The following is a 21466-nucleotide window of genomic DNA, read 5'->3' as shown; positions in this document are numbered from 1 at the left end:
GTGTTGTAGGTACAAAGGCAATGCCCATGTGTAGCTGCCTTATTACTGCCCATTTTAGTCAGTTTCCTAGGTCAGGCTTTGTGTCCTGTATACCTTCTAGTAGCCAAATCTAAATGATTTATTTCTAAAGGAAAGATGTTATTGCTTATGAATCTTAAGACTAGATCCTGTTAAATTGTAGTCTTATGTATTGAGGGAAGGAATTATTATTTATTTTATTTGACTATGTCAAGAGTACAAAGCTCTCCTAGGATTAATTAGTGGTTGACAGTATTACTAATCTTTACCAGTTGTGGCAAGAAGAGTGGTTTTATTTGAGTACATGATGACTAGAGCTTTTTACAAATGAAAGAATGCATGGGAATTTTAAAGGCATTATATTTGGACTTGCTAAAGAATTCTGTGTTTATGGTAAAATGAATTGAGCTCATCTAGGTTTTGTTCTCATATGATATGTATTTTTAAAACTTTTTGTCTATTCATTTGCTATTGTGTTCTAAGTACCACATCGAGTACAACAGGTGTCAGTGTGAGGTGGTAGAGGAGGGCTGTCAGTATAGAAGAGGTACATATGAAAATGCTGCAAAGGTGTATTTTATTTTTATAGGATTTAATTCTCTCCAAAACCAAACTCAGTTTAAAAAAATTTTTTAGAAGCCTAAAACTATGCAATTTGTAACATATTTGATGGATTATCTGTGGGATCTGGTCCCCTAACCCTTCTTGTCAGTCATGGAAATAGTCGTAGACAGATGAGCTGTGCACCTGTGTGTTTCTCGACAGAATTGAGTTCAGCACCCAGTGGGTTGTGCCCTCTATGCTTAGGATTGCCTCCCGTGTTGGGAAGCAAGGTTGTATTTGAGTAACTTAGGATGTGCATTTTACCCTTTCCCCTTCTGCACAAGCACCTGATAAACTTTGGGATATGAGTTTTGCAAATTTTGGTGAATATAGGCCCCCTTGTGTTCCGATGACTCTCCCGTACTTCTGGTTCTCCCCAGCATATTTTTGTTTGGCTTTTAAGATACAGATTTTGGTTTTGTTGGACACATTCATACCCAATTTGTTTTCCAAAGCTCATGCCTGAGCCCAGCCAAATGCTAAATTCCTACTTACCCACTCGGATATTCTCATGCATGTTAGATAAACAGAAACAAAGCCGTGCTTAGCATGCTGGCTGGAAGGTTTACTGAAGGGTTTGCCAGTCACAACGTTTCCCTATTTTATAGGATAATGTAATTTTTGAGAGACTTTCAAAAGACTCAAAATATATGGAGGAAACATTATGCCATCTGGAATACTTTGCCACGGAAGGTAAGTGGAATTTGGAAATGCTGTTTTTGGCCATTGGAGCTGTACTTTCAAGCATGTTGTCTTGATTTCCAGGAGCACATTCTTCCAGTGCCTGCCCCATCCCCTCCTGTGCCCATGGCAGTGACAAGATGCATAGCTAAATCCAAACTCGGTTACCTGTAGATGCCTCTGTCACTCATCAGCAGTGGAGCAGAGGGAGAGGCAGGCCAATGCACAGCATATAGAATCACCTTTAGTTACTAGTCCCCTTCTCAGAAAACTCATGTGGTTATTTTCCGGTTCCTCTCTTGGTGTCCTTATGTCACTGGCTTATCCATGACTTAAGGAAATAATAATTCATGGAACCCATAGTGAACAGGAAAGGAGTTCTCTGGAAGGCTGTAAACGACACTGGTGTCAGGTGTTTCTGCTAGCGAATGTCATGATACTCAGCATGATAGCTGGAGCCATGCTGAAGTGCTGACTGCTGCTTTCTGGCCTCTGGCTCTGCATGCATGCACTTGTGAGTACACACTGACACACATGCATGGGTGTGGCTGCCTGAAAGCCTGGATCTTTCATGGGATAGCACATGGGGCCTTTCATTGCTGTCTTGAAACGCACTTCCCAACTCCTCTGCGTGTTGAAACCTGCCTACTGTGCATGCATCATGCACAGCCGCTGAACCTCTCTGCCACGGAGAATTCACTATTCTCACTTCTTGTGCACTCAGACTTACAGAAGAGGTAGTTTATATTAGAATACAGGCGAGTTGTTTTTAAATTTCCCTTGGTAGATGTGGGAGTGTTGAATTAGAGTGACCTAAAGTACCGAGTCTCCTCAATTTTTTTGAGCATACTGATGGGAAAGGGAGCACAGGCTGTCCCCTAAGAGGTCACGCGTTCTGCCTGCCTCCATTCACCAGTGGCTGTCTTGCAGGCTTGCGGACTCTATGTGTGGCTTATGCTGATCTCTCTGAGAATGAGTATGAGGAGTGGCTGAAAGTCTATCAGGAAGCCAGCACCATATTGAAGGACAGAGCTCAACGGTTGGAAGAGTGTTACGAGATCATTGAGAAGGTAACTGCACACAATACAGTCTTTACAGCTCCATGAAGGACTTCACCTATTGCACAAGGCCTTTGACCAGGAATCCTTTTACTGTGTAGGGATGTTCTCTTTTCTTGTGTCTTAATGGACCAGTAGCTCTGAGTCATTTTCTGTGCTTTAGGAAGCACTTGATTTGCATGGTCTCTCTGAAAGGTCTAGCCACCCTCAGCTAAGCATTATTGATAGCTTAAGAAATATCAGGTCAAAAACAGCATCAATGACTTTGCTTAAGATTAGGCTTAATGAGATTAGCTCACGGTGTTGAGTTACAGGAGCATTCAGAATGCTGTGGAGGCGGGTTAGATGTAATGCTAAGCTTTCTCGCACTAACTTACTCTAATGATACTTAAGCTTTGCAATGGCTGCTCCACATTGCCTACTTTGATTTTGTTGTTGTTGTTGTTCTTTTCAGTTTATCCTAAGGCATTAGCTCACTTTCAAATTATTGGTTTCCTTTAAGTGTGGGAGCCAGATTTCAGCTTTTTCTGTTTCATGTTGGCAGCCATAGGGCCATCCAATTTCCAGTTTCTGTAACTTTTTTTTTTTTAATATAGAGATGGAGTTTCCCTCTGTTACCCAGCACCCAGGTTAGAATGTAGTGGTGCAGTCATAGCTCACTACAGCCTCAAACTCCTAGGTTCATGCTAACCTCCCACTTCAGCCTTCCAAGTAGCTGCGACTACAGGATCATGCTACCATGCCTGGTTAAGTGTCGTATTTTTTTGTAGAGATGGGATCTTGCTATGTTGCCCAGGCTGCTCTGAAACTGAAGTAGCCCTCATACCTGGGCTCAAGTAGCCCTCATGCCTGGGCCTCCCAAATCCCAAAGTGCTGGGATTACAGGTGTGAGCCACCATGTCTGGCCCAGTTTCCATAACTTTGAAAACATCGCCTATTTACTTTTTTTCATTCCTCTGTTGGTTTTAAAAAATTCTCCTCTGCTTTTTTATACTCAGTTTTTGGTTTAAGTTTTATATTCACTTATGTGTATTCAGTCATTTTAATGTACTGAATTAAAATGAACTGAATAAAACTTAATTCAGGCGTTTATTTGCCGTTATACTGGAAATAGCCCACATTATTTTTAGAATTAGAAAAAAGTAATTAAATAGGTGACGTGCCTATGGTGGGTGCTCGAGGTAGCTGGATCTTCCCACAGTCTGTGACCAAGCAGAGGTGCTATATCCTAGAGAGACTTGGGATGTGGGTACATGGAGCAGGCCCTTTGTGTAGTCTCTGAAATGTGCCAGACCAGCAGGCACAGCACAGGCAGCCGGAGGGAACCACACATCCACACCCATCCTCAGTGTGAGCTGATCTGCCCTGGACCTTAAAGAGCTCCAAAAGGGGCAACGTTTTATAGCTACCCTCAATCTTAAGATACTTGGATGTTTTTTTTTTCTCTCACTGTTAAATCCTTAGCACCACAAGTCTCTTATTCCTATTTTGCCGTATCATCTAGAATTAGTTCTCATCATTTGTTAAATGTGATAGAATGTGCTACTTATTTGTGGACTGAAAGGGAGGGCTTAGGTACTGTCAGTGTCCTTGGGATAACCTGCCCATCTGCTCTGCTGCCAGATGGTTTCTATTCTAACAAGCCCCTGTATCCAGAAATCAGTGATGAGTACTGGGTGGCCTGTGTCTGTAGAGTGAGTCCACCATTGCAAGGCATTTGGAAATGCCACCCGTCCAGATGCCGTCTGCAGACACAGGTGTAACATAGAGGAAATAGAACAACCGTCTCAGAAAAGTTTGATTGCCTTTCTTTGCCAGAATTTATTAGTGCTGTTCTTAAGTATGTGGCAATCTTTAACTGAGGATATTTTTTCAATCTAGAATTTACTGCTACTTGGAGCCACAGCCATAGAAGATCGCCTTCAAGCAGGAGTTCCAGAAACCATCGCAACTCTGTTGAAGGCAGAAATTAAAATATGGGTGTTGACAGGAGACAAACAAGAAACTGCGATTAATATAGGTAATGATTTTTACAAGTAATTTCCTGATGCTGGCTTTTGTATTAGTTTTTTGAGTATCTTGTAAACGTGTCTAAATGTTTCTCAAATTCATTGACCCATGGCGTTTTACAGGACTCTTCATTCACAAGGCTAAGAAAAATTGACCCGAATCAAATGAAGATGCCCTCATTCCTGTTAGAAACATTAAAACCATCATAGTTCCTAGAAAAGAGTTAGACACACTTACGTAGGGCATAGAATTCAAGATTTGACAGCTTCGATTTTCTTGTTGCTTTCTTCACAAGATCTTAGTCTGAGACTAAGAGAACATGTTTTCACTAGGTTTAAATATGCCTTATTATTTTATGTAATTATAACCATTTTAATGGTTTTGCCCATTAATGGACTTTTCTAAGAGCCTTGTGTCTTTCCCTTCCCAGCTTGGTTGACAACCTCCTTGCTTACAGAGCATCACAGAGATGAAAATTGAAGAAAAGGAATTTAAGTCAGGATAACTATGCCATTGTTAAAGGAGCACATTTTAAGTTTGAAAAGGAGTTGCAGCTACTCGTTTTTTAAAAATCTAATTTTGATTATTTGAAACATTTAAACATTATCTGGCACTTTTTTTTTTTTTTTTTTTGAGACGGAGTCTTGCTCTATTGCCCAGACTGGAGTGCAGTGGCGCCATCTCGACTGACTGCAAGCTCTGCCTCCCAGGTTCATGCCATTGTCCTGCCTCAGCTTCCGGAGTAGCTGGGAGTACAGGTGCCCACCACCACACCTGGCTAATTTTTTGTATTTTTAGTAGAGTTGGGGTTTCATCCTGTTAGCCAGGATGGTCTCGATCTCCTGATCTTGTGATCTACCCGCCTCAGCCTCCCAAAGTGCTGGGATTACAGGCATGAGCCACCATGCCTGGTCTGTCTGGTACTTTGATCACTATTATAGTGTAACAAGACCTGGTGCATATGTGGTAAAATGAACACATAAGGACTGCATAACTTATAATATCTCACTAGTAGTAGACTTCTCTCTTCTCTCTTCTCTTCTCTCTCTTCTTTCTCGAGATAGAGCCTCTCTCTGTCACCCAGGCTGGAGTGCAATGGCGCAATCTCGGCTCACTGCAAGCTCAGCCTCCCGGGTTCATGCATGCCATTCTCCTGTCTCAGCCTCCCGAGTAGCTGGGACTACAGGCGCCGCCACCACACCCGGCTAATTTTTTGTATTTTTAGTACAGGTGGGGTTTCACGGTGTTAGCCAGGATGGTCTCCATCTGCTGACCTCGTGATCTGCCCCCCTCGGCCTCCCAAAGTGCTGGGATTACAGGCGTGAGCACCGCGCATGGCCGAAGTGGACTCTATTTCTAGATCTGTTTCTGTGTCTGTGCTCTGTGTGTTAGGAGGAAACCTACAGCCTCTCTATTCAAGCGACTGTAGTGCTCTTCAGAGTAGTCTGCTTGGAATATTCTCAACATAATCCAATGGTGTCCCTTTCCTGAAAACCTGATCTTTGAATCATCTTTGTCTCTCTTACAACCTCAGTTGTAAATAATACCTGCCTTCTTGGGTAAATTGAACTAAAAAAAAAAAAAAAAAGACAAAAGCCGTATAATCGTTTCTTGTCAGGGCTATAGCTAATTAAATGGAAGTTGGGCTCCCAAACAACTGAAGTTAAGCTCACAAGAGAGTGACATAGGATTCATAAACAGTTCCTGAAAAATCAGCCATAGATTTTGTTCCTGGATCTGTGCTGGTTGTCACTCAGATTCTTGGTTTTGGAGAAGAGTATAATGGTATTTTAGTGCAGAATCATCACTGCTAGTAGAAAATACAAACCCAAGCTTACAGCGCTTTGATGATGTGTCGGCTAGCATTTTTACAGATGAAGAATAACAGATTTGCTTTTTGTATGCTATGTTTCTGTGTAAGTATATAGATTGACCCTTCATGTGTTATTTTTCATATGAGTTTGGCCTAAAACACCTGCTATGGATCTGCGGCCCCTGTTCTTCACAGATGGCATGCTAAGTTGACTGCCACCCTGAAATACTTACCTAATGTAGGTGGCATGCCTTCTGCCTTCTTAGAGCAATGTGAAAAAAGAGGGGGTAACTCCTCAAGTTAAAATTGAGCTGTATTATAACTTTAACCTGCAAACAATACCTCAGATTTGCCCTACTATCACAGTATAGCCTGGATAGAGGTTTTTGATAATGGGCCATAAAATATAGTATCTTGGGTTAATAAAATGATGACTTTCTCAAAAAAAAAAAAAAAAACATTGAGCTGTAAAGTGTAACCTTTCTTAGTTTTGCAGATCTTGAGTGTTCCTGCTGGCCTAATAACCTATGCATGTCGCTGGCCCTAGACTAAACTACCTTCAATGTGTTCTTGGATGTGCCCTGGCTGGAAAAGGGCCACGGCTCCCTCTCAGTGCCTCTCATCCGCACTACACTGCCCAGCCCCTGGGAGCACATGCAGCCTTTTTTGTTGTTGTTGTTCTTTCATGTTCATTTTATTGTACCTGAGTCTGTCTAGCTAAATTTGGGATAAACACTGAAAAGCGCTGAAAATCAACCCAGAAAACACAAATGGATTATGAATTGAAAAGGAAAGTTTTACTTGTATGCGATGTGGCTGCTCTGAGCCTTATGAGATAATTGATACCATTCCAAACAATTTTTTAAAAATAACGATTGTTATTATTTTTTTATTTTTTTCTAAGAGGGTATAGTCATATGTAGTGCTGGTGCCAGAACCACTCACATCATTTGCTATCTCTTAACTGATCTTTCTTAGCAAGTACTCTCCAAGACAGCTAGAAGATGATGCTTTATAACCTGATGACTTTTTGTCAAAGTCTTATGTTTATCATGGAGGCTTTCTCTGTTCACATTTTATCTAGTGTATCAGTCAGATTCAAACACATCTTGGGTGTTACTAAGTAAGCTGTTAACAGCTGGAGAATTGATTTCTTTGAGAGAGCTATGTCTGAATTGTTTCTTCACTTCGCCTTTGGAACTCAAGCTTGTAGCCCTGGGTGATGTTGAGAATTTAAGTGTCGTTTTATGATTTAAGGTATCTGTTGAACCTACAAATGATGCAGAAGGCTCAGGAAAGCATATACGTCCAGACATTTTATTAGACTTATCAGTGTCAGACCACAGGTGGCAGCTGTCAGCAGCATGAGGTCATGCTGTAGATACAGGGTGGGTTTCTAAGCCTGTTTTCTCATCATATAGCCCTCATACCCCTGGTAGTATAAACCATTGTTGACTTGTCTCCCATAATACTTTACATTTTCATGCATCCTGTGTGGGTTTTAAGGTATCCAGAAGATATTTGGGAAGATCAAGTATCTAGCAGTTCTCTTTCTAGATGAAAAAAGGGAAACAGAGCAAGTTAATGGAGTGTCTGGCAAATGCCAGGCACTTGCTTCAAGATCACCTTCAAGCAGGAGTTCTGAAAACTTTTAAAAATCTTTACATATGAACAGTCTTGCTGCTAGGTTTCAGGGCTCTTGACTTCTGGTGTGGGGCTTATTTAGAGGGATTCACATAGCTTTTACAAAAAATGTTTTCTGAAATTTGATTTAAAAGACCACAGACAATGGTAGTATATTTCATCTATTCCAAGGCGCACATTGTTTTTACATGTTAGTGTCTCTGAAATGGGGATGCCTTATGGTTGTTGACTCTTATGCTTTTAATTGACAGCATTGTCTTAAGTGGTATGTACCATTAGAGTTCATCTTTAGATTTGGTGACATTAATTATCTTTGGTGTTTGGGGGTGTTGGCTCTTTTTAGAGTTTTTTTTTTTTTTTTTTAAGTATATCTATCTCATAGTTTGAGAATTTATTTTTAAAGTTTAACATTTTGTTCATACCTCGGAAAAAAAATACACTTAGTCAAATCAAGTACCAGGACATGTGTGTCTCTTGTGAGCCAGTGAATTTTATGTAGATAGACAATCATCTTGTGCATAGGTTTTAGTCGTTTGAAATGGGCATGTTGCCAGAATCCTGCCATGCTGTGCTTGAATTTATGCTAACTAGCTGTGTTTTGAGAAGTTGGCGATTTTCTCTTTTAGCTGAAAAATTTGGCATCAGCTGGTCTAAAGTGAAATTTCAGATGTAGCCCTGGTAAATCTCACAGTGGTCATTTCCTTATTACCACTGGATAAAATATCTATTAAATAGTTATGCAGTAGATGTGGAGTTTTCAGAGTCTGTATTTTTTTTTAATGGATGGAGGATGAGTGAGAACAGAATCCTAGTGTCTATTCCATTTTAAAGTAATTAAGTTGGTATTAGCTTTCCCCTTAAAACATTTCTGAATTGAAATTTCAAGTCTTTTCCCCACCGTCCCTGTATTTTGCTACCCATCATTTGATACTTTTAAACCATTTCTTATGGTCTTAGAGGTTTATTTTTAAAACGTTAATAAATTCTATTGTGTATATTTAAGGTAAACAATAGGATGATGTGAGATACATGTAGATTCTTTTTGAAGTTTAATTTTAGGAAGTGACTCAATATGTCACTTGCCCCTCCTGTAATTACCCGTACATTTTCTTGTTCGTTTAAAGGAAGGTGAGTTGCCATTCTCAGGTGAAGCTGGACTGTGAGGGTGGCAACACTGGTCATGCTCTCAATCTTACTGCTGTTTTTCAGGGAAGATTCAGTCCTGTATTTCTTGATTACCTGCAGCTGACATTGCCAGGTGCTCCACTGTAAGCTTGGGGAACTTCCCTTCCACACTCGGGGCACGAGTTAATTATGAGACAAGTCAGAGAATGAAATAGATGAGGAAGCACCAGTTGTGCAGTGTAGGTGTCAATCATGACTGGCTTTTGTCATAGTTACTAGCAAATATGATCTATTGTGTGCCAGATACTGCACTAAGTCCTTTACATATGTTTTATATTTAATTCCCTTGGAGAATTTAAAAGGCATTATCCCCCTTTAAAGATACAACTGAGGCACAGAGAGATGAAGTAACTAGCCTAGGTCACACAGATGTGAGAAGGCTGAAAATCGTGAGCGCTTAACCACAACACACAGTGTTCATTTCTCAGAAGGAGCAACAGGAGTTGTAAAGGACCAGGGGAGTCTTCCTGGATGAGACAGGTTTAAAACTTTAGCCTTCAGAATTTGTTTAAAACAAAAATGACAGAGAATAGAATGGGCCAGGATGTCCCATCTTGGGGAGGAGCTGTGAGGTGAGGCTGAGGCAGCGCGTTCTTCTGTGTGGCGGGGGTTCCTGAGAAGGGCCTGAAGGGGCTCGAGGGAGAGGTGCCCAGGCGTGTGCTCCATGGACAAGGCCTCAGCTCCCTGGTTCTCTGGATGATAAGGGGCTCTGGACGGGCTCCTTTGATCCCACCTGGAATAGCCTAAAAGACCATCTTTTAGGCCGGGCACAGTGGCTCACGCCTGTAATCCCAGCACTTTGGGAGGCAGAGGCAGGCGGATCACGAGGTCAGGAGATCGAGACCATCCTGGATAACACGCCTCTACTAAAAGAAAAAAATACAAAAAATTAGCCAGGCCTGGTGGTGGGCGCCTGTAGTCCCAGCTACTCGGCAGGCTGAGGCAGGAGAATAGCCTGAACCCAGGAGGTGGAGCTTGCAGTGAGCTGAGATGGTGCCACTGCATTCCAGCTTGGGCAACTGAGCAAGACTCCATCTCAAAAAAAAAAAAAAAAAAAAAAGACCATCTTTTGTCATGCATTCTTGTTGTCTGCCAGTGGTTTTCATACGTGCAGACACTGACCAGATTATCTGTAAAGCTGTTGCGAACGAGTCACATGCTCACTGTGGGTTGGTACCATGTTGAATCCTGTGATGGGTAGCTTGGTGGGTTCGTGATCTCAGGATACATGGTTTGTAAGGATACATGGTTCCTGACTTGTTCAAAAATGTCTCCAGAGAAATCTGGATTTGATATCAAAACCAGTGTTATCCGTTTTTAAGGAGGAAACTGGTTGAGAGAGCTGAGGGATTTGGTTTGGTAGTATTTTCTAGTGTGAAGCATTATCTTATTGTATTAAAATCAAGTCCTGCTGTAAGTACCATAGACTGTAATATTTTGGTTTCTTTGAATGTTGATTATATTCAGGTAGTAGAAAGACTAAACCCTTTTGTAGTACACTGCTAATTTCAACTGTACTAAGAAATGAAATCCCAGAGGTTCTCCTGTCAGTCATTTTATGGCCGTCTTGTTAGATGGCGAGATTAAAGAAGTAGACCTCAATTTACAAGTGTGGACTGACATTCTATACCTGGCTCTTCTCCAAGAGTCGATCTCATTTTATCCAAAAACATTAGAAATCAAGCACACCAAATGTGGATTGACACAATTTAATTTGCTACATTAGTTAAGCCACAATTAACTGGGTTAAATTTCCCTGGTCTGTCTAGTGCGAGTGCTCCGGCTGATAATTCTCTAAGCAAAATCTCACTTCCGGATCTAAACTAAAAACAACAGCAGCAAAACCCTTAACCTGCTTCTTCTCAGAAGTCTTTAGTTTTGTACATTTAAATTCATGAAAGTGTCAGTAGTTTTTTTTTTTTTTCTCTCCCCCCAGCCATGGCTAGAAAAAAAAGACTTAAGAGTTGTTCCATAATATCTTTGTGTAGCTTCAGTTGTCAGATGGCATTTTGCTTAAATTGAAAAATATAAAATAAAGCAGCAAGCAAGGGCTTAAAAATTACAGCCAGCTTCTGCAGCTGTTGTTCAAATAAAAAACTACCAGTAAATCTTTTTGCATTAGTTACACTAAATTTGTAACAGTCTACATTGCATGAAGTCGCTGGAGTTCTCTGGGGATGAAGAAAGAGTAACTCTGACATAGCGGGAAATGATTAAAGTTGCAGTATCCCTCTTTGCAAGTGAAAAGAAAATGGAGACCTCCCTTCTGGACCTAATCTAAGAACTCATAGGAAGGAAGAATGCATTTGTAAAATTTTAATGGGAAACAAAGAGTTCGATTATTCTAGTCCTACTAGGCAGAGCTTTTAATGGCATTTTGAGAGGGTCTCACTTTTATCCATCACTGTTGTTAAAATACAGACTTGAACTAGTTTGTATAGAAAATTGCTTCTTGTTCCTCCCTCCTTTTTTTTTTTTGTTACAGAGATTTAACAGGTATTTGCCCATGTGGTATTGTGATTTAAAATTATTCAGTTTGATTTGGCTTTAAAAACAAGAATGTGTTTGTTGTAACAAGAGAAATAATCTGATTCCCTTGAGATAACTGTTAACAACCTTGGCTATGTCTTTTTCATGTTGCCTTAAAAAATTCACATTTGGATGAAAAGCCGTAATTTTGCCCTTTAAAATTTGATCTCGGAGGTGCTTTACAAAATGTTCTACATGGTGGTCCTGAGGAAGGATGTACTTTCTCAGATAAACAGACGAAATTTTTTTTACCGTTTCCTTCAATCCCTTCGTTCCCCCAAAAATCCACAACAGGGTTTTCTTGGTCTTAATTTTTGTCTATCTTGAATTTCATTTTGTGCCTGTTATGAGGATTTCTTAGGGATGAAAAGAGAACCTGCTAGTAGGTCTGAGCACATAAATGCAGCAGTTTTGCTGCTTGTCCCTCGGGTAAATGCCGTCTTCTTTTCCAGCCATGAGAAGCGTCTGTGAGAAGGACGCCTTCTTCCTGTCCTGTGAGGAGAATCCTTGCTCCCCCTGGCCCTAGGAACAGTACTAGCCAAGCCCTTCCTTGAGATTGTCACCTGTTTGCTTGAAGGCTGATGATTTATTTCCCTTTTCTGTAATCATTAATCCATTCCCTTAAGGTGCTGAGACAAAACTAGTTGTGAGGGCCGTTTTTTTGTGGAGAAGGAATTTTACTTGCCTTTTCTCCATGAGAGAGATTGAGTTGGGGTTTGGTGGAAAGCACAAGTGGTCGCTAACCCCTCAAGGCACTGAGAGGATGGCAGGTGATGTGAGAGGCCAGTGCGCTGGTGGACACCTCTGGTCTTGGAGTTGCTAGAGCCGTCTCCTCCCCACCAAGGGTGTGGATTGGAGGGAGGCATCCCGACAGGTGCTTGGCTTGGTCCACGAGTGCTCACCCAGGGCACAGTGTGAGTAGAAAACAGCCCAAGGCTGCTTGGAAAATACCGTCTTCTGCTGGGAGGGAAAGCAGAAAATAGTATCTTGCTTAACCTGTAGAGATAACTTCACTGAAAAATGAGAAGGAAATTGTTCAGAACTAGGAGTACTTTTGTTCCAAATAAGCCTTTTTTTAAAAAAGCCTTTTTATAGTAACAACCAAAAAAAGACTTTTTTGAAACGTGGATTACTTTAAATTTTTCACAGGAAAAGTGACTCCCTCAGTGTATTCCTTTGAAACCTGTTGTGAGAACTGGCTGCTGTCTTGAAGGGAGGGAGGGAGGGAGGGAGCTGGCCATCCCAGTGGGTATGTGTGTGCTGATTTAGAGGCACCACTGGGGTCCACTGCCTTCCTAAAGCGTTCACTGTCTCTTTAGACAATCCGAAGCTTATCTTAGTGATATACAAGGATAACAGAGATACAGAAAAATCCACCGAAAATTGGAAAGTATTTATTGTAGCCTTTAGTTTTAAAGACATTCCCAACTAGTTCTATTCAATCTGTCTACAAGAATCAAAATCAACGTACTTGTCCTACTCCTCACTGTTACCCTATCCTCTGTGTGAGCCCAGGAGGCTGAAAGTGGCAGATAGAACCAAGGAGGTTGAATGTAAGGAGCTCACAGAAGGAAAGAAAAATTGACACGTTGTCTCTTCCTCCACTTCAGGTTATTCCTGTCGATTGGTATCGCAGAACATGGCCCTCATCCTATTGAAGGAGGACTCTTTGGATGTAAGTAGATTTTCAAAGTTGTGTTCGCTTTGCTGTAACAGTATTAAACTCTTTGTTTCTACTGTCGTTGATAATCAGGCATCATGTTTTGCTAAAAAACAATTACGAAAAACTATGCGTGTTTTCTGTTTACATTAATATTTATGAATGGATGTCAGAAAGCCTTATCTTTAAACATCAAAACAGCAAGCTTAGACTATTGCCTCGTGATAATACTTTTATTCATCTAGAATTGTGCGTTTAAAATGGGATAGTTTTGATCTGATTTAGCTTTAATGAAATATGAAATATTAATGGAACCTATTATGACCTACATTAAATGATGATGGTTAACTTCACTGTGAGTTACTAAGGAGACATGTATGATTTTCTTTCTAGCACTGACCTTAGGATAAAGCTAATATTCAAGTGTTAAGCATTGTTTAAATTTATATAGTAAGGCCAGATTCAGGGGCTCATGTCTATAATCCCAGCATTTTGGGAGGTGGAGGCAGAAGGATCACTTGAGCCCAGGAGTTCCAGACCAGCCTAAGCAACACAGCAAGACCCCATCTCTACAAAAAATGGAAAAGTTGGCCAGCCATGGTGGCATATGACTATAGTCCCAGCTGCTTGGGAGGCTGAGGCTGGAGCATCCACATCCCAGGCTCAATTGATTGAGGATGTGGATGCTGCAGTGAGCCGTGATCACACCACTGCTTTCCAACCTGGGTGACAGAGTGAGACTCTGTCTCGAAATAATAATAATACATTTATATAGTAATAGGATACATGTACACTTAATTCTCTGATGTCCCGATGCCGCCACATGAACCCACCCCATCACGGCATAAAGCCGCTGAAGAGACAAGCAGTGGGAGCTGATTTGAGGGTCACCAGCAACCTGTGAAGTCGTATAATATGAAAATATGAGTTGAACAATGAGATTCCATTTGTCAGAACTTTGAACAAGGGCTTTGTTACTGGCAGGCACCCATAGCACCCTTCGAGGCAGTATATTTAGCCAATGCCAGGGGCAGGATGGCACAGCTAATTACACTTTTAACGGGAGGCAATAAAGTACAGAGGTTTCTATACTTGCAAATTGAGAAGGCCGTAATTCCTACCTTGAACACCAGGATACTCTCTACGCCTTCATGAGACCAAGGGCAGGAGGCAGGGACAGAGTCCATAGTTCTGTGTGTTTCCAAGGCACCACTGGCAAGAGACCACCCTCTGGCGTGAGTGCTTCAGAATTCATCTTGGTACACCTCCTATTCTTGTTTATGTTGCTGACTGCAGGAAGCCCAGAGTCCCAGCTCATACCTCATCTCCTGGAGTCTAATTCTCACATGCTCTGAGGAAACCTCTCTTCCACCCAAGTGTTTCAGTCTTGCCAGCACTCCCTCTCATACATGTCTTTGTTTTTCTCCATGGAACTTCTCATCATTGGAAATACTACTTGTGTGTGTGTGTTAATTATTGTGAAATACATCATTTAATTGTACAGTTCAGTGGCATTAAGTATATTCATATTGTTGTATAACCATCACCACCATCCATCCACAGAACTCTTTTCATCTTCTCAAATGAAAATTCTGTGCCCCTTTAAACAACTACTCCCCATTCCCACACCTACCTCATCCTCTCGCAGACATTCTACTTTGTGTCTCTGTGAATTTCACAACTCTAAGTACCTGGTATAAGTTCAATCATACAGTATTTGTGATTTTTATGACTAGCTCATTTCATGTAGCATAATGTCTTCAAGGTTCATCCATACTGTACCATGTGTCAGAATTTCCCTCCTTTTAAGGCTGAATAATAAGCCATTGCATGCCTATACCACATTTTGTTGATCCGTTGATCCATCAGTGGACAGTTGAGCAGCTTTCAACATTTTTTTTTTTTTTTTTTTGAGATGAAGTCTCGCTCTGTTGCCAGGCTGGAATGCTGTGGTGCGATCTCAGCTCACTTGTAACCTCCGACTCACTGGTTCAGGCAATTCTCCTGCCTCAGCCTCCCGAGTAGCTGGGATTAGAGGCACGTGCCACCATGCCCGGCTAATTTTCGTATTTTTAGTGGAGATGGAGTTTCACCATGTTGGCCAGGATGGTCTCAATCTAACTTTTGACTATTGTGAATAGTGCTGCTATAAATGTGGATATACAAATGTCTTTTTGAGGTCTTCTAATTTTGGGGGTCATAGAAGTGGAATTGCTGAATCATATGGGGATTTTACATTTCACTTTTTGAGGAACTGCCATACTGTCTTTTTTACAGCAGTTGCATCATTTTATATGGTTTGTGATTTTTCCACATTCTTGCCAACACTTTTTTTTTAATAGTAGCTACTCTAATGGGTTTGAGAGTGGTATCTCGTTGGAGTTTTGATTTGCATTTCCCTAATTATTAGTGACAATGGACATCTTTACCTGTGCCTTTTGGTCATTTGTATATCTTCTATGGCGAAATGTCTATTCAATCCTTTGCCCATTTTTTAATCAGGTTTTTTTTTTTTTTTGGTGTTATGAAATAACTTAAAATTTTTCCTATCTCTCTTTAGTCCCTTAGACTGTAAGGTCATGGTTGAAAACCTGATATAAAAAAAAAAAAAAAAAAAAAGCCGGGCATCTCCACCTTCAAGACCTTGCTTTGCAAATATTATGCACTCAGTAAATGTTTGAGTGAATGAACGAGCTTAAGATAATTTTCTAGTCATCAATAAGAGCTTCTATTTAAAAGTCATGCTGATGAGATAGTGGCTACGATAGCCATGAGGGGCTGAGCAGAAGTTGATGTTACTAAGAAATAGAAAGTGAGTAAGCCAAGACAGCACATCGGTGGACGGGAGAGTAGAGTGCTCCTGCAGAAAGACTCCCAGAGCCCCTGGATGTGTGCACATACCGTATGAACACAGCCACAGTGTCTGTACTTGAGGCTTCCTTTTTTTCTGATGATTTTCTGGTTCAAAGCTATCTATAATCTTGAAAAAAGCTTCCTTTTTCTGGAGGTAATTCAGAAATGAGCCTCTGTCTTCCCCTTATAACAGATGTTCTCTGGACTCCAAGAGATGGACTCCTCATACACATTGAGACTCTGGTTTACCTAGACCAAAGAGTGGTTTGTGATGCCAAGCTAAGAAGGTTGTATGGGTGTGTAGCAGACTTGCCTTAGTTTAACCTCCTGAGAATGATTCTTCCTTAACCAATTTTGAACTTCATCTTTTAGTATAATGACTGTAATGTATTCAGTATCTACTGAGCAGAGGTGCACTTTCTATGTACAGTTTTTGTTCATTATTCAAAAGGGCACTCCATATTTCTGACTAGCATCTACCGAGGAAGATTTTCCTCCTTTCTTGCTTTCTCCTCCCTCTCATGCTTTAGTTGGGTTAAACCCATTCCTATTCTCATTAAAGTTGTATTTGGTGGTGCTGAGGGGGGATAAAAGCAGCATTCTAGGGCAATAAATTAGACGTACAGTAGAGTTTGGTGGAACCCGCAGGTGGAGTTTTTAAGTCTCAGGGCTCCAGTAGTGATGTAGACGAGACAGGGACACAGAAAAAGGCCTAACAGAAGCATTTGGTCTGGCTTCTGTGTATTTCATCTCTCATGTAAGTGTGAGGGGAGAAGGGGCTAACCTCAAACATCCAGACCTGGCCCCCATCACTTTCACCAGACCAGCAAGTATGGCCGGGTTTGGACTCCAGATACTGTAAATAATTAGGATTTATCTCTGTGTTTTGAGTTTTTCATATGCTGCTAAAATAACATCTAAGCTCCCTAATATAGATGAGGTCAGTGGTCTTTGAACAAGGCAGAGTGATAGTGGTCACCCCAGGGGGACACTAGATGATGTATTAAAATGCAGGAAAAAAGTTGTGATTTCCTATTTTTTCCGTTAAAAAGTATTGAGAGATTAGCTTTACTGATAATACATAAGGATTGCCACTGGCATCCCCAATTTTTTTTCCTGGCACACTGACCAGAAATCAGTCTGAGAGGAGTGGGTAGGAGGAGGGAGGCACGGCGTTTTAAGTGAGAAACGTTACTGGAGCTCCCACTCTTCTGTTTGCTTTTAGCCAGTTGTGAAATATTACCATTCATGTGTACTAGTTAAATGGAGTTGTGGACCAGAGTTAGTGTTCATTAAAATGACTCTCACAGATGCTGACTTAATAGAATTCCTGTTAAAAAAAAAAAAAAGTGAATTGAGGATAACAATACTGTAAGCAGAAGCTGCAATGATTTGGCTTTGCTCAATGTATGTGCCAGTTCCAGCTCTTCTCAGCTACTTGATAGTTAAAACAGTGATCTGATCTGACAGATTAAGCAAATTTCAAAATTATTCACAAGATTATTATCATTAACAGTGAACTTTTGTCCTCAGTGTACATGGTATCTTGAAATATTAGATGTGGTAATATGAAATTGTAGGAATTAATGAGATTTTAAAAACGAAGAATCTTGAGTAAGAGAAAAAAAATCTACAGTTTTACCAGCAATTTATTTTTTGAAGAATGTAGTAATCATTTACTCTAAAATTTCACAAAATCTCCTGCAAATTAGTGAATGATAAATGTTTCTGATATTTGTTGGTAAAGGACAAAAAGTGCCAAGTCACTTGGAGAGCATTTGGTTTTCCTGCTGCAATAATATAGAGAACGCAGTGCAGCAATAATTAAGTTGAATATAGGTGGAAGACCTGTACAAAACTTTGCCAGAGTTTCTGTGTGTTTGTGTGTGTATTTTTTTAAATTTTTTATTTCTATAGGTTATTGGAGAACAGGTAGTATTTGGTTACATAAGTTCTTTAGTGGTGATTCGTGAGATTTTGGTGCATGCATCACCTGAGCAGTGTACACTGCACACAATTTGTTGTCTTTTATCCCTCACCCTCTTCCCACCCTTTCCCCCAAGTCCCCAAAGTCCATTGTGTCATTCTTATGCCTTTACATTCTCATAGCTTAGCTCCCACTTTAGAGTGAGCACATATGATGTTTGGTTTTCCGTTCCTGAGTTACCTCTCTTGGAATAATAGTCTCCAATCTCATCCAGGTCACTGTGGGAATGTAAACTAGTACAACCACTATGGAAAACAGTGTGGAGGGTCCTTAAAGAACTAAACGTAAAACTACCATTTGATCCAGGAATCCCAGTACTGGGTATCTACCCAGAGGAAAAGAAGTCATTATACAAAAAATGCACACACCTGTTTATAGCAGCACAATTCACAGTTGCAAAAACATGGAACCAACACAAATGCCCATTAGATGAGTAAAGAAACTGAGATATATATATACACCCACATACACACACACATATATATACACATATATACATATATATGTATGTATATCTCAGTCGTGAAAAGGAATGAATTAATGGCGCTTGCCAGGGTTTCTAAGAAACAAGTAATTGGACAAATTGTGAAACATAAGAGATTTACTACATATTTGGATAAAAGTGTAGTTTCTAACGTGTTTCAACGTATGGAATAAAACCAGAGGTTATTGCTGTTGAGAAGCCATCAAATGAAAGATGTACTGGCAAAGATGTGTTTGCTCAGAGTAAGTATTCCTTCTTTAACACAAAAGGATGTGCAGTCACTGATGGAGTGGCTACTGAGCAATGAAAATGGAATCAGATAAAATTCATTAATGATGCCTGTGGCAGAGACTACATTTTGCAGCATCCCTGTGGATGAGTGTGGCCATGAGATTAAATTCTCACTGGTGGAATGTGAGCAGAAGTGAGGTGCGACCCTTGTGCATTACCCATCCAGAAGGAAGTCTCTTGCCCTGGTTCCTCAGCTCTTCCCATTTTGCTGGCTGAAAGTGGTATAAGGCTGGAGCTCCTTTGGGGGCTATTTATTGGCAAAATCAGAGTTGCTTCCCTAGATTGGGCCCCTGGATGACTTTGGGAAACAGAATCTGCAGATTCCTTCTGGAATATTTTTCTGAGAAAAGGTTATATAGTTTGAACTATTGCATGGGGTAGTCTCTTTGTTTATCCTCACCCTACTAATCGTACGGAACATAATATCAAAAGTAGGGTCAATACATGCTCCCCCAGCATGACACAGTGCAGGGCTGTCCTCAGAAAGGAGGAGGGTCTGATGCTGTTGGCCAAGGAGAGCTAATGGGATTTGACGGTCAAGGGATTTGAATTCATTCAAACCAATACATATGTCCTCATTCAGGTTCTTCAGGTCCCACTCTTTCCCATCAGTGCCCTAACTTTCATGGAAGAGACCTGGTTAGTCTATGACTACAACATTCATTGCATTCTACAACCCACAGAATTAACTTTTTAGGCTGCATATGTCGAGCTGCTATGAGAAAAGAGGTTCTCTTAGTCTGTCATAGAGACTGTCTTGTCTTCTGACTTTGTCTTGGCCTCTGATTTTGTAATTTTCATTCTTTAAGCTTCCCAGTGCAGTGAGAGGTGGCTGAGCTATCCTTAACCTTGTGTTCTTTCTGCCCTAATGGTATATTTCAGTAGCTGCTTGATCTGCCACAGACTTGGCTTTAATAGGCAGTTGTTACAAAGTGATCACAGGTAATGATTTTAAATCAGCTCTATCGAGATATAGTTTACATACATGCAATTAAATGCACCCATTTTAAGTGTACATGGTGATATGTTTTGACAAATGTACATATGCATGTAATCACCGCTCCATTTAAAATATTGAACATTTACAGGATCTCAGAAAGTTCCAACCCTCTATTTCCCCAGGCAACCATGGACCTTTCTAACACAATGGATTAATTGTGCTTGCTTAGAATTTCATGTGAAGACTCTTTTTGTCTGGCTTCTTCGACACAATTATTTTGATACTCATCCATGTTGCTGTGTGTATCATCCGTTCGTTCCTTTGTTTGCTGGGTATTTCATTTTATGGATATTCCACAGTTTATTCATTCACCTGTTACAGGACATTTTCATTATTTCCAGTTTGAGGTTATGAATAAAGCTGCTATGAGGGTTTTTTTCTGTATAAGTTTTAGTGAGCATCTGTTTTTGTTTCTCCTGGGTAGATACCTAGGAGTAACATTCTTAGATGAGAGGGAAGATATATGTTTAGCTTTATAAGAAATTGCCAAACAATTTCCATTTTACACTCCCGCTAGTATTACCTGCGAGTTCTCATTTTTGCATATCTTCACCACTATTTGGTATTGTCATTCATTTTAATGTTAGCCATTCTAGTGGGTATGTATTATTGATAATATCTCATTGTGACTTTAAGTTACATTTCCCTGATGACTAATCATGCTGATTTTCCTGTGCTTATTGGTGATTTAAAAATCTTCCTTTGTTGAAGTCTCTGTCAAACTTTTGCCCATTTTAAAAAACATGTTTTATGCTTTTTAAAATTACTGAATTCTAAGAGTTTTCTAAATATATAATTTGGATATAAACCCTGTTTCATAGATGTCTGTTGCAAAATTTTTTTTTTTTTTTTTTTTTTTTTAACCAATCTTTGTCTTGCCTATCCATTTTCTTACCAGTGTTAGGGAAAATAGAACCTAGGGTGGCCTCCAATAATTCCTGCCTCCTAGTTCCCTCCCCTTGAGTGTGTGTGGAACCTGTGACTTAATTTTAACCAGTAAAATATGGCAAAGGTAATGGAATGTCACTCCCTTGCATGATATGAGTCCATCTTAGCAGACTGGAGTGAGAGACTTGTCTCCATTGATGGCTTTAATAAGTAAGTTGCTATGTTGTGAGAAGGCCGATGGGGAGGGCCATGTGGCAGGAAATTGCAGACAGCCTCTATGAGCTGAGAGTGGCCAAGTCTACATCTAGCAAGAAAATGGAGACCTTAGTCCGACAGTCACAAAGAGATGAATCCTGCCAACAACCGGAGGAAGGCTGGAAACAGATAGTTCTCCGGTCAGGCCTTCAAGTGAGACCCCAGCTTAGCCAACACCTTGATTACAGCCTCATGAGGTCCTGAGCAGCAGATTTAGCTAAGCTGTGCATGGATTTCTTGTGAGAAACTGAGTTGATAAATGTGTGTGGTCTGTTAATATGTTTTATAACAATAGAAAAGTAGTTTAAACACCTGTTGAAGAGCCAGAAGTTTTTTTTGTTTTTGTTGTTGTTGTTGAAGTCCAAATTTTTCTCATTTTTTTTTTCTTTTGCTATGATTAGAGCTTTGGTGCTCTCTAAGAAATATGTACTTACTCTAGGATTGGGAAGAGTGCCTCCTGTGTTTTCTTCCAGGAATTTTATAGTTTTAGCTTGTGAATGTAAGTCT

At 40.4% G+C, this 21466-nt stretch overlaps 1 protein-coding gene across 2 annotated transcripts in view; it reads left to right on the top strand.

Moving 5' to 3' along the window:
• The window catches only part of ATP8A2 (ATPase phospholipid transporting 8A2), a 678655-nt gene that overhangs the window by 217869 nt on the left and 439320 nt on the right, over positions 1-21466 (top strand). For both annotated transcript variants that reach the window (XM_023190282.3, XM_023190283.2), the window contains exons 21-24: positions 1230-1314; positions 2233-2372; positions 4242-4380; positions 13152-13216. In XM_023190282.3, the coding sequence (XP_023046050.2) occupies positions 1230-1314; positions 2233-2372; positions 4242-4380; positions 13152-13216 (429 nt within the window). The remainder of the gene's footprint in view (positions 1-1229; positions 1315-2232; positions 2373-4241; positions 4381-13151; positions 13217-21466) is intronic.

Source organism: Piliocolobus tephrosceles, chromosome X, assembly GCF_002776525.5.
Source record: "Piliocolobus tephrosceles isolate RC106 chromosome X, ASM277652v3, whole genome shotgun sequence".
NCBI classification, from domain to species: domain Eukaryota; kingdom Metazoa; phylum Chordata; class Mammalia; order Primates; family Cercopithecidae; genus Piliocolobus; species Piliocolobus tephrosceles.
Note: the sequence above shows the minus strand (reverse complement) of the source record. Positions and strands in the feature narration are given on the sequence as shown.